The sequence below is a fragment of the Crocodylus porosus genome, unplaced genomic scaffold, assembly GCF_001723895.1.
Source record: "Crocodylus porosus isolate Cpor-Errol unplaced genomic scaffold, CroPor_comp1, whole genome shotgun sequence".
In the NCBI taxonomy this organism is placed as follows: Eukaryota; Metazoa; Chordata; order Crocodylia; family Crocodylidae; genus Crocodylus; species Crocodylus porosus.
Window position 1 is genome coordinate 34,772,330 of NW_017728951.1, and position 14,211 is coordinate 34,786,540.

The 14,211-nt window shown below is 41.6% G+C and overlaps 1 protein-coding gene across 1 annotated transcript in view; it reads right to left on the reverse strand.

The window, feature by feature from the left end:
* The window catches only part of WDFY4 (WDFY family member 4), a 285,936-nt gene that overhangs the window by 215,142 nt on the left and 56,583 nt on the right, over positions 1–14,211 (reverse strand). The window contains exon 13 of the mRNA XM_019556081.1: positions 12,048–12,141. Within this exon, the coding sequence (XP_019411626.1) occupies positions 12,048–12,141 (94 nt within the window). The remainder of the gene's footprint in view (positions 1–12,047; positions 12,142–14,211) is intronic.

Below are 14,211 nucleotides of genomic sequence, written 5' to 3' on the forward strand. Positions count from 1 at the left end.
ACTAAGATGTGGGGTGAGGTGGACACACTTGAAGGGAGAGAGAGGTTCTAAATAGATTTAGACAGACTACAAAAGTGGGCAGATGAGAATAGGATGGGGTTCAACATAGACAAATGCAGGGTGCTACACCTTGGGAGAAGGAATCCACAGCATATATACAGGCTGGGGAGTTCGCCTCTTGAAAGCTGAGAGATGGAAAGGGATCTTGGAGTCATTATTGACTCCAAGATGAACATGAGCTGCCAGTGCCAGACCGCAGCCAGCAAGGCCAGCCATACCTTGTCATGCATCCAAAGGTGCATCTCAAGGCAGTCCAAAGAGATGATACTCCCCCTCTATGCAACTTTGGTTGGAGTACTGTGTCCAGTACCGGGCACTGCACTTCAAGAGGGATGTGGCCAGCCTGGAGAGGGTTCAGAGAAGGGCCACCCACTTGGTGAGAGGGCAGCAGGACAGGCCCTATGAGGAGAGACTGAGGGACCTGAACCTGTTTAGCCTCAGCAAGAGGAGGCTGAGGGGGGACCTGGTGGCTGCCTACAAACTCATAAGGGGAGATCAACAGCAAATAGGTAGAGCTCTTTTCTCCCTAGCACCACCTGGGGTGATGAGGAACAATGGTAATAAGCTGATGGGGAACAGATTTAGGCTAGAAATCAGAAGGCAGTTTTTTACAGTTAGGGTGGCCAAAATCTGGAACCAACTTCCCAGGGAAGTGGTCCTCGCCCCTATCTTGGGCAAATTCAAGAGGAGGTTGGATGATCACCTGGGTCTTGTGAACCCAGCATTCAGTCCTGCCTGAGGCAGGGGGTCAGGCTAGATGATCTGTTCAGGTCCCTCCTGACCCTAGCTACTATGAAACTATGAAAACAGCTCATATCTCCTCATGTCTAACCTCTAGGTTATTCAGTTCAAGTTTTTTTGTTGCACCACTAGGGTTGTGAAGGAGACAAGGGGAGCTGTCAATTTCCCTTGTAGAAGAAGGGAATATCACCACGCAGCCATTGGTCCAACCAAGTAGAGTACTGAAGACTATGTTGAACTTTAAGCATGCAAAGAGTCACCACTGACTTGGACAAATTGATTGTTTTAGTAAATTAAGTCCAGGATCTACCAAAATGCTGAAGCACATGCTTAATTTTAAGCACCTGCTTAAGTGCTTTGCTGGACTGAGACCTTAATTCATTGTTGCTTTTAAAGCACTTTTTTAATTGAACTTGCATTGATTTTTTAAAGCAATTTTTATGCCAGCCAGAGAAGTAGCAGGGCCTGAAGATTTAACTGGGCTTTGTGCAAGGGTAGCTGTACCTAGTATACACCAATATACATCTTTGTAAGAAAATTGTTTGGACAAGTAAACTATACTGGGCAGGGGGCTGGACCCAATGATCTCACGAGGTCCCTTCCAGCCCTAATGTCTATGAAATATTGTTCAAGGAAATACTTAACATAAATATTGGTTAGCAAAGAATAATGGGTATGTCTTACGGCATCACACATGAAGAAATCTGGGTTTGATCTTGTGGTCTAAATCAGAAGTAACATTACTGGATTCAGAGTGCAAGGGCATAGGAAAGACAAGACTCATACCCAGAGGTATAGGGAGCTCCTTCAGTGCCTGGGGCGGAGGTACATGTGGGGAGGAATTATGCTGATCAGTGAAGCGGGTGGGGAGAGGGGGGAGAAAGTTTTACCTGCCTGGCTCTCCTCTCCCAGGTGGCAGCTGCTATTGCTACAGCTGTGGCTGTTGTAGCATGAGCTTGGGCTGCTGCTGCTGCCGCAGGTGGACAGGCAGCAGCGCAGGCTCCCAGCGGTTGTCCTATGGCAAAACCTCCACAAGGGCATCATTCCACCCTCCGCCCTCCCAGATACACTACTGGGGGTGGGGCTATGCCTCTTAAAGACTCTTGGGGGGAAGAAAGCCATGCTGTTCCCACCTCTAAATCAGCGCTTGAGCCTGGGGCTTTGTTTGCCCACTCTAACTTACTCTGTTGTTCAGATTCTTTATGGTGTAGGCCAAGTTTAGAAGAACCTGAGACTTACATTTTTCATGTCTGATACCCGTAATCAAGGACATATTTACAAAGAGGTCAGCATCCAGATTTTCCCATTTCCACTTATCACAAGATTAAACAGTTCAAAATGTGGCCTTAAGAGTTCTCAGGAAATGTTTGCCCTAAATCTCAATTGCTATTCTTTTCATATTACACAAGCAGAAGTGTATACTCTTCCACTACCCTTATTGCAGATTACAAGTATGATTCTCCTAAAAGAAGCTTCACTGACCTGCAGAAATAAATAGCTAGTTTTTAACGCTTCCTCATTTTTAATTCTATTATTTTATTCACTTCTACTGGATGCAAAATACATTGAAAAGCTGTGAAAAGTTTAAAAAATAAAAGTGAAAACTACAGAGCCTGAGTAAGTGAAATGACAGATTTACTCCAAAATAAATCTAATGTGACCATAATGGAGTACAAAAAATTGATTGTTCTCATTATCGTAGCAGCTCTGTCAATAACAATATTGCCTTGTTTTGAATAAAATGTGATGTTTTCAGGAATATTAGTTCCAGTAAAATGGTTTTTTAGTGAAAATATTAATGGTGGCAGGAAACCAGTCTATGTTTCCCCATATATATGGATTGATTTTCATAACACATATTACTTGCACCATGAGTCAGGATACTGGAGGTTCAATTAGAATACAGAAAGGTTTGCAGTTGTGCATCAGATTAGTGTCTAAGGTCAAAATGTCACCTAGCAATTTGCCCAACATTCTTAAGTAGTTCCCAGCTTCCTCCAATTTGTTTGCTGAATATATATCACGGTAATTCCCCTTCCATATGAGAGAAGGGGAGCACGTCAAATAATCTGCAGTGTAGATTCATTTTAATCAGGTGCAATTCTCTCCCCTGTGAGATAGCCATAGTTCCATATGTTATTCTAAAATACAAAATAATAAATGAATCCCACAGCACCTTCCATTCAAAAATCTCAGTTTTTATTCATTAATTTAACTTCCCCCCACCTCCCTGATGTAGGTACCATTTTTTCATAGCAGTGGAAAAGCCAACACAGAGAGAGTAACATTTTCAAAAGCTCTAAGTGACTTAGGAACACAACTCTCATTTTCAAAAGCAAGTTGGGTTGTTAGGAGCCTAAATTCCATGTTCTTGTAAGATCCTAGGTCACTCGTGTAAATGTGAATTAGGCTCCTTAGTCACTTGAATGCTTTTGGAAATTGTGTCCAGAATAAATCAACAATAGAGTAACTTCTGAGGTAATTGGAAATGGCCAGCCCTTAGTCCCTTCTTATTCAGTGGCATTAATGAGTAAAAACTGCACAGGTGAGGGTTTGCAGAACTGGGCCATATAATATACTCCAATATAAACAAAGCTCTTGCGTTTCTAGTGTCCATTTCTCTTTGGAATGAAAACTCGAGGAGGAAAGTAGGTTTGATAAATTGCATATAGTACACTCATTCCAGCTACAGCTAATGAAGGCAGAGATGGCCTGTGTGACTGGAAGATGTAGGGAGCGGGAGTAGTGGACTGATCATTCTGAATGTGCCCTGCTTAAAAATACTTCCCCTTAACAGCCCCACACTGCCACTGTGACAGATAGGATACTGGGTTAGACAGACCTGCGGTCTGACACACTACAGCACTTTTTATATTCTTAGGAATCTTTTGAGGGAACTATCTAAACCAAGTTTTTCACATATGGTCTCTCTTTCCTGACCTATACAATTTTCAATAGTCAGAAAGTTCACAAGCAGTTCTGGAATGAGAAACAGCGTGGTTTGTACTATAGCTACTGCATTGCTGGCCTCAGTATATAGAGCATCTCTGAGAAACAGTTGCTAGTATTTCACAGCTGCAAGAGAAACACCGAATAACAAATCAGGCATAACTCACTTTATGGTGGTTAGAGCCCTTTATTAGGAAGCAAAAATACAAGTTCAGCCCCACTTTGGGTGAGGGGAACTTATTGCTTCTTGAATAGATGCCTTAACTTGTAGGCCTTTGGGATACTTTACTTGCAGCTGGAATATATGTGCCTAGGTCATTCTATTGCACCTCAGGTGGAAACAAAAAATAAATTGTTCAAATAAGTTGAACTATTCACTTAGGCATATAAACAGCTCACCAAAACTCCCTAAGTAGCCCTTAGACCCAAATAATTGCCCACCCCTGATTCAGCCCTCAGTGTAAGCTATTAACCCCCGGGGAAATTCTAAGTCATTGAATTCCATTCTTATTCCCCAAGTCAACCTAACTGCAGATGCTTTTCATTTCTTGTCCCAAGTACTGTGAAGCATTGATAGGATCCCAGTGCAGACTTTTATGAAATATCATAGGCACAGCTGAAAGATAAGGTTTCTGCATAACTTACAGGGAGTCTCAGAAGAATTCCTTATTTGAGGACTTTTTTAAAAAGCAAAAACGTAGTCTGAGAGTTTGAGAAATTCCACATTTCTGTTAACAGTTTGAAGAGCAAGCTAAAAAGCACAGGGCTAAAAGGACAGACTATGTGACAGGCAAACAGAGAGGAGGAAGAGGCCTTGCTCTGCATATAACAGAGTGAAAACCTCCACTGCTGCTCCTTTGGTGAATAAATGAAGCTCATTTTCTGAGTCTGAATAATGGCATGGCATGCAGATAGACTGCAAGTTTTCTGTTCTCTTACAAGCAGGATACATCAGCAAAGAAAAGCCTATAATCACTATACTCTGAGATATGTCAGCTGGATCTCTCCATGGGGGCAATCTAATCGGTACAAATTCAGGGGGGAAATCTGGCTGCCACATCCCAGAACTAGCTACAGAGCATGCACCCTGAACCTCATATATCTAACAAGAACATACTTCTGCTCAACTCTATCTCATGCATTTCTACCCTCAGTTTTAAGAAGTACATCTCTAAAAAAGGCATGGAGACCTGACCAGAGGTCCCTTGAGACCCACTTACAGCATATATTGCCATAATCTCAGGTATGTTGTGGTACTAACAAAAAATGGTTGTTGACAAAATTCTGTTTCACCTAGTGTACAACCCAAAGTGCAGCTTGTGACTAACTCTGAGTTATCCAACTGAAGCACAGGAGTGCCCCTCTCTGGACACATAATGTGTCCACTTCATACGGAGGACTAAGGTAACTTTGGTGATTCCCTGGAGGGCAATTTCTATTCTTATAAAAAACTCATTTAAAAAAATCACTCCTGCTCTTTAGTCAGGTAATTCAGTTGATCAACAGAAAAGTGAAAAATCTTACTTGGTAAGATTCAAACAGGTATTAAAACAACCAAATGACTCTCTCTTTAGTTCTCAATGCACCTGAAATGAGCAATTGAGCAAAAAATGTTGCTATAATACAAAATGTTTTCCTCCTGTTCCTATAGTGGGGTCGCACACAGTAGCCAGGCCTACACAAGATGCTTACTGCACAGTAGCTCGTTACTACTGCACAGTAGCCTCACCAGACACAAACCATGACACAGTGCTACTGAGCACTAGTAATAAGCTACTGTGCAGTATCGTTGGTTACTGTGCAGTCATTTAGTACTTGCCATGCAAGTGTGCCTATGCAAGTACTAAATGACTGCTCAGCAGCAACTGTGCAGTGGGCAGCTCATGTAAACATGCCCAGTATCTCAGACATGACCTATCAAAAGGGAAAAGTTAAAGGGGAATTATAACAAAGGGGCCAAATCCAGATTGATATGATAAATAATACTTATCAACCAGATTACTTGAATAATTTCCTGAATGGACCATGTCCTAATTTTTTAATGAAGTATACAGCTCATTCTTTTCTCTTCTTTATTCACTGAACAATTCCACAAACCAGATCATGAAAAGCATTTGGAATAGAAATGTCTCTCAATTTGCCCTGTAAAAAATTCTCATCGTAAGTGATATATGTCTTTATATTTCCAGTTCACTAAAGATATGCCAGAATGCATGGTTTTGTGACATGATAAAAATTAGGGACTGAAGTGTGACATGAGTGAGAAGCAATATTCCAGGATATCATCAATTAAGCAGGAAGTTCCAAAAGAAACAGCTTTTAAAAGTTGAAAACAAATAACCTATTGTGAATGCTCTTATCCACATTGCTTGGCTAGAGAGAACATGAACCCAGTTTATTCCAAATAAGTGTCAATTTTTTTCTCTTTTTTGTCACTGAAGATTTTGTATTTAAAGGAAGGAAATAAGCTTCGCACAAACATAGTCATTACAATGAATACAGTGATGGGAACATGCTTAGTTTGCAAAAGCTCTCCATTTCTGAAATCCCAGGAGCAATTCCCTATATATATATTTCTCTCTCTCTCTCACTTAAAGAATCAAACAGTACTTTTCCTTCCTTTTGGTTTGGTTTTTTTATGAGGGCTTTTAGCAAATTTTCATATGTTGCATTTGACATCCAAGTGGTTTTTTTTTTATTGCATCTAGAAATGGGGGCAACATACAACCACAGATCTATTCTCATCTTCTTTTAATTGTCATTCTGAAGGAACAGGAGAAAAGCGTTGTGTCAAACTGAGTTTCCTCTCTAAATTGTTACCTATTACTGCCCTTACTACATTGACACATTCAGCGTTAGTTGAACACATCACTGCTTGGGTCTGAAAAAGGTCACTGAGAAGCAGCAAATCCTACAGGGAATGGATTTTATTTCCTTAGGTCAAAATCAGGATGCATTAGCTTTTACTAATGTCCACTAATGCTTCTGCACAAAGCTGCAGTTGCTGTTTTCTCTCTTCAGTAGAACTAAAAGACTTGTACAGTATACAGAGCTAAATTGACCCTGATGCTCTTCCAGAGAGAGAACTTCATGCACAGATGTGAGATGTTTTTACCTGGCATTAAGAGTAGTCCAATTCCCATTCATTGCTCACCCCTGCTATTGAAGAACATTCTATTTCATTCAAACTCAGGTCAAACTGCGCTGGTCCCAGAAGCCTTACCAGGAGACCAGGTAAGGCCAGGTAAAGCTGGCAGCTGGAGTATAGCTCCAGCTGGCTAGGCTTTGTTTTGGGTGGCGCACCCTTCCTCCACGTGCACTACCCCACTGTTTTTTGATGTGGGATTTTTTTTTGACCCCAGGATCTCCCAAGAAAACCACCCACACTGCAAAGTAGCAGCACAAGGAATGCCTACATATGCACTGTGTGGCACCGCAGAAGTGTCTGTGGCGCCACGTACTATACCGCATATCCGTGCTCATCTGGATGCAGTCCACTTTTTTACCCTTCCTGCCCCCATCTTTATGGCCCCTAGTGCTGCATATGGGTCTAAAAAGCATAGAAAGAAAAAAGACAACCTTCCCTGTTACACTCCTCGGTGCACTCTTGCATCAGTTGCAAGTTCAGCAAACCTAGAACAAAGAAGCTGGATTTTCCTGCCCCTTCCTGGCCACTTCACTACAAAGGCAAACACAAAGGTTCTTTTCTTGTTTGAAAAGAGACTGAAGGGAGCATTCATATGGGCAAACAAATGCCAGATCCCTGTTCCCTTCTGCCCATGTACCAGAGGGATTTTTTATGTCTAGGAGTCCACAGTTGGAAGGCTCTATACAGAAAGTATTTGATACGCCTTTATCACAGCTATCAAATACCAATGTAATAAAGGGAAAGGAAAAACAGTATTTGTAACAAGTACACAGATTGGGAAAGAAAAATCCTCATTTTCTCTATGTGTTATTACTTAGTGAGGAAAACTACTCAACTCTCACTATCCCCTTTTGTACCAGACCATGAGTCTATTACGTAAAGTGAGTAGCTTCACACTCCACAAGTGGCCTCTTGATACTATTCAATATAAGAAAAGGTACCAAGCCAGTCCTTAGTCTCACTACTTGGTGCTGGCATCACAAACCTGACACAACCACAGAAGAGCAGATTTCAGTCTATTCTGTCTCACCCTCCTCCAAACAGAATCGGCAGCTAAGTTCTGGAGACCAAACCTTTACTGTGACCATGAAAAAGCAGCAAAAAGATTCCAGAGAGGCACAAGATTCCCAAAGCACTAACAGCTAGTCACATCTGCATGCTGAGCAAGGTGACCATCATAGAGGACATTCCAGTTTTCTGCTACTCGGCTTATAGGCGTCCGGTTTTGTATCAACAGAGGACAACCGGACTGTCCTCTATGATGGCCATCCTAATCCTAAGCAAACCTGGCCAAGACATCTGAGGGAATCTGCACTCACAGTATCTGCATTCGAGAATTAAACGTAAGATTATGAAGACACTAAATCACATCCCTTAGCAAGGTAGCACGTTCTGACGGACCCAGGCAGTAAATTAAGATCTCTGAGAAACAAAGGACCAGATTCTATTCCACCTGTTAGGTGCATAGAAAGACTTATGCATCTAAATGCAATCCTATTCCATTTTGTTCCAGTTCATGAACACACATATCACATCTAATTTTGCAATGAACCATCATCTGACCCATAAGTCACAAAAAAACAGAAAAAGGAGAACCCAACCCATCTTTTATATTAATCATTTTTCATGAGGTCAAGCAAAGTAGAATAGAGTAACACTTGAGCCCCTAAATCCACTTGCATGTTTAATAGGTATAATAGAATTTGGCCCAAGGTCTATCATCGGCTCTACTGTTGATGGGACCTTTAACAAGTCACTTCTCTCTCTGATCCTATTTCTCCTCCCATGCTTTCTCTCGTCCATTTGCACTATACTTTCTTCTGGGACAGGGGTGTTTCTTACCCATAGTAAGAGACAAATGATGCTTCTATCTCAGATGGGACCTCCAGTCACCGTGGCCAAATAAATATTGCTAATCATTTTTATCAAATGAGAAGAGTGAAGAAGAAAAAAATAAAATAAAGATTAATAGATACAAATACATTACTGAGATAGATGGAATATGTGTCCCAGAACTTTATATTTTTAATAACACTGCCATCTACTGAAAGTCTGTGGGGTTTTTATTTTTCTCTGTCTCGTACAGCAGAGCCCTAGAGCCAACTTTGCTACAGCAAATTTCTTGATTGCTATTTCTCTCATCTAATTAACTGTTCTACTTGTTTTTCAGAAATTAATTACAGTCATTATCAAAATTTTAATAGATGCTGGCTTGGATTGCTACAAAGACTCAAGAAATGCCAGAAGTTAATTATGTTCCTGCCTTCCAGAGACGTAGATGAGGAGTTCTGATGTGATTGCAAATCTCCAGTTTATATGTTAATTTGTATCCAAATATTTTAGAAAAGGAAGAAGACATCATTTGAGTAATCTGCTTGTTCAGTCAGGGTGTGTCAAGGGAGTGTTTGACAACATAAAATTTATCCAAGAACATTCCTAGTTGCACTGAAGCTAAGGAAATCTTGAGACTGAAATGCTAAATTCCTATTGGTTGATGCACCAGTTTGTAACTGCTACAGACAGTCTGCGGGCTTGATTCTGCTCTGATGCACCATTTGACACTTATGTCACACCACTGGCTCCAGTGATTTACAACAACAGGGGAATCAAGAGCAGAACTAAGCCCCAGGACTGTAAACAGAAAATGCATCATGCACTACTCACAATATAGGAAAATTGTAGATGCTTGGGGCCAGGTAACAGCTGCTGTGTTGCAGATGGATAAACAGGAAGCACGAGACAGAATATCCCCTCCTTCCCAGACTCCTAGGAGTAAAAGGAGGAGGAGGACTGGCCAGCTCTCTCAGCAGTCTGTCTTACCCAAAGAGCGTATTTCTGGATCAAGAAGATCTGTAGTCCTTCCTGTACACTGACCAATAAGAACTGTTCTGGGTGGGAAAATGTCAAGTAAAAGCATAGGCAAACATTTCAGAAGTCACAAGTGATCATACTCCTTCCCTAATATCCCATGCCCATGCCTGTTCTCTGCAGCTATTAGTAAGCAAATGGAAGCACACGTGGGACAGTAGGGAAGAGCTTGGGGCAGGCATTAGGAAGTCCGTTAATGTGCACATGGTTTGAACACAAAACTGTAGTGACAGCCTCTCTTTAAATATTTGCTTTACTAAAGAGCTAATTTAGCTTAATAAGAATAGAGTCTAATTATCAAGCAGTCAGTATACAACACAGGCATAATGTCTCTCAGGGTACTTGAAGAGGTGTCACCCTTTCTTTTACATCTCTTCAAAACACGCCCCCAAAGAGGTACCTGGAAAAAGGGATCCTTACACTCTAAAGCAGGGGTGGCCAACCTGTGGCTTCAGAGTCCAAACTTCCAACCTGAGTAATGTGCTCACTGCTAGCAGCTGCGTGACGTGACGTGATGTGACAGCTATGGAAGCTGGTCACCGTGTGCTTGTGCAAAGAGTGAAGGAGACACATATTAATTTCTGAAGAGCTGCATGTGTCTCCAGAGCCGTGGGTTGGCTACCCCTGCTCTAAAGTCTTTAACAGCCCCTTCTCCCATTGTAGTATACAGTTCATGGCAGAAGGAATGGTATAACCCAGTTTGCTGGATTTGGCCCTTTATATTTTCTGAATTTAATATATTAACATTCTTTTGAAACAATGGCAGCAACAAATTCCAAGATGGACATTCCTTAGCAAGTAATGGTCCACTGTGCAAGGACTTGTGGCTTCCATCCCCACTAATAACATGAGTTACTATATAAGCTGCCAGATTGCCTCATATATCACATGCACATTTTTCCCAAAAATCAGCCCTCCAAAATTGGGGTTCATGTCTTAAGTTTGGGTGGGGGCGTTTCTTCACTGGAATAGAAGCAGGAAAATGTTATGTCCGAAATGGCTGCCTGTTTCTCTCAGTAAGCAAACAAGAGGGCAAAGTTTGGTGTCAACCATTTCTCGGCTACTTCCAGCTCACTGACTAAGAGAATCAGGCAGCCATTCTGTGACACAGTCTGTCCATTAAAAAGTCAGCTCCAGGCCATGACTCTGGAAGAAACTTTTTGTTACTACATTCTGCTTTCCAAAAACAAAGTGTACATGTTATTTGGGTGTATGTGCTATGCAAAGAAATGAGATACTTGTATCATGGTAGAACCTACTAAATGCCCTCCTCTTTATATTAGGCACCAAGAGCGCCTATACACGTGCATCGAGGCTGCTGGAGCATGGTAATTACCGATTGTCTTTATAATAATACAGACAAATACATATCCAATAAAATGAATAAATAAAAAGCATGAGTTCACACTGGGATTGTCAGGCCTCTTATTGAGTCTAAACTCTGAATATTGCTTACCAGACAGCAAGCGGAGATCCAACATCCAACCCACAAAGGGTCCCAAAGACTTGCTGTGGCTTCAGATAACTGTTCAGTCCTGAATATGATTCACATTTACACTTCCCTAATGCTGACAGTTATTGGTTCGCAATAACAATTAACTAACTTGTTTTTTAAAATCCATCTAAATACCTAACTTTCTAAAAATTACAGTGTCTCTCTTCATTCTTCTTATAAATTAATGCATAATATATGTGTGCACTATTTGATAATATTGACCATTATTTGACAATATTTGATGAGTCAATTGACAAGGTATTTTTTGACCAGTCAGATTCCCAACCCTAAGTAAAACTAATTCTCCTACCCCTTGATGCCTGTGCAGTTACTCTGGCCAATTTATACAGATGGATTGGAACCAAGACCCAATGCACCCAGCTCCAGAGCTGCAGTGGGCAGCATCCAAAGAGCAGATGCTCTGCACCAAAAGGACCAAAGTGTACAGTCAACACCCCACCCCCCCAGCAAGAATCTTTGGTATGGAAGGTACATACTGATAGAGGCCATTATCAATCTACAGGGCACCTTTATCCTAAACATAAGACCCCATTAATGCCCCAAATCCTATGATCTCTCTAGAAGACAATCTCCTAAAACTATTAAAAAAAACCCTCTGCTTTCTTTCCTCTGATGAACACAGCAAAACTAGCATTATTCCTCTGCTAGTATTTTCTACTGATGCCAGCAACATTGTTATGCAGGAGGGAATGATTCTTATAGTAAGAGCCAGGACCAAAGAGTAGGAGAAAAGTAAATGACAGCACCATCTAACCAGGCACTCACCTGAGCATGTTCCTCCCTGTAGAGCTTTGGAAGCAACCTCACCATGACACAGACAGCACCTGGGTGCACAATTGCACAGTTTCCCCCTTCCAATCTGCAGGAAATAGACAACATCACTATAACAGCATCATTGACAAAGATATGCAAGGTTGGTTAATATTATAGCAGACAACAGCATTATGCTCTGCCTGATTTTGCCAGATTCAGTGTTAGCAACAAAACTAATGGACCAGCAACCTGGAACCATCATAGATAGACTTGGAGCAACAAAGCCAAGGGATGATTGACTAGAAGTACTGGAAACTACAATTCAAGCTCTAATCTGTCCTTGTGTATGATGAAAGTATGGCTGCAGAGACATGAAATGGCACTTTGAAAACATGCTCTAACTTGAAAAATTTGCATCATAAACAGTAAACAGTAAAAAGTCCCTAATGCACCAGCCCAAACCAGATATTACGTTCTCTGTTACCCTGATGTCCCAAGGGACCATCTTGTTCTCAAAAGGTACTCAAGTCCACCTAGCTCTTAGAACTCACCCCCAGTTGAAAGGCACCAGCAGGAAAAAGACCTAGTCTTGATAAATCAGTATCTCTCCCCCTCTCCCACCCTTCCCTGAACATCAAACCAAATCAGAACCTCCCCAGAGCATTACACGGTTGGGTTACCTGTTTTTCTGCACAAATTTTTCACTTTTAGCATACAGCCCTGCATATTTAGGCACCAGGTGGAATTGCATTGTCAACGTATCACAGAAAAATCATCTCATGACATCCTACTGGCAAGATGGACACATGCCTGAGAGAAAATCTCATGAGAGCTGCTTTCTTGTTTAATTTCTAAGCCAAAACTTTGCAGGGAGGGCATTCAGAAGTACCCAAACCTCTGGCTGCATCTCCGAACTAAATCTATAACCTTCCTACTAGAGCAGTGATTCTCAGTCAGAGAGCCACAAGATCTTTTCAAGGGTTCCCCACCACCGTGGTCACCATGTGGACCTGCCCTTCATGCCTCTGTTTCTGGAAGATGTTGTGCAAGGGACCCATTAGGACAGGATGGGACTCACTGCTGCAGCCTGGACTGAAGACAGGTCAGACAAGACCCTGATTATTGCCAAGTATAGGGAAAAACTGAAAGCAGACGGATGCTTGAAATTATCTCCAGGCTTGTCCCGGGACTTTCACAATCTCAAGAGTATTTCAAGTATAATAACTAAGATAGTGTAGCAGGCTTCACCTGTGTAGCTGGCTCACAGTTCCCTGTGCAGGGAAATACAAGACACTACAAAAATAGTGCCTTACTCCAGAGCCTAGGGGTGGATCACAGCCACTGAAATTAGACCCTGTATAGCAATGGTGGGAGTGTTCACTTGATCATTTGGGACAGGGGTTGGCAACCTATAATCCTTGAACCAGATCACACGTACAGAAGTGAAGCTTCAGCAGCATTTAGCGGTGGCGGCTTCAGCTGCATTTGCTTTCCCATCCAAGTTTGCTAGCTGCAAGTGCTTCTCCCTGTGATGCCACAGGGAAAAGCAACATCAGTGTGCGGGTCCTAGCATTAGTCTACCTATGACCTGAACTAGGTCAAGTTCAGTTCACAGCCTAAAACGGCTGATGAACACTGATCTGGGGAAGTAGAAAATAGGTTTATTGTTGAATAAATATATTGTGGTTTTTCCCATTATTTTAAACAGTGATACTTCATGCTGATTTCTTAAGTGTGTGTATACATATACAGCCGATACGGCATTTTTATTATCTATGATTTTTATGCACTTTACTAATAAAAACACTTTTTAAAATGTGGTGCCACTACATTCAGAAGTTATGGAGGGGTGGCTTGAGTCCAAAAAGGTTGAAAACCACTGTTCTCCAGATGTGGGCTGTCCAGCAGCATCAGACATGCCATTCTTCTCATATAAAACCCAGAGAGAAAACTTCAGACAAGGTCTGGCAGCACTAATGGGATGTAAAAAATAAAACAGCAAGCACCAATCTACTGTATAAAACAGAAGAATAAATAACAAAATAGTCATAAAAAGCCTTTATAGAGAAATTGAAAGAGAGCAATGTCTATAAATAAACACCTGTTAAGTCATTTCCAGAACCCCTTGCTCATATATCAGTGCAAAGTAACTAACATGTGGCACACTGCCCCACTG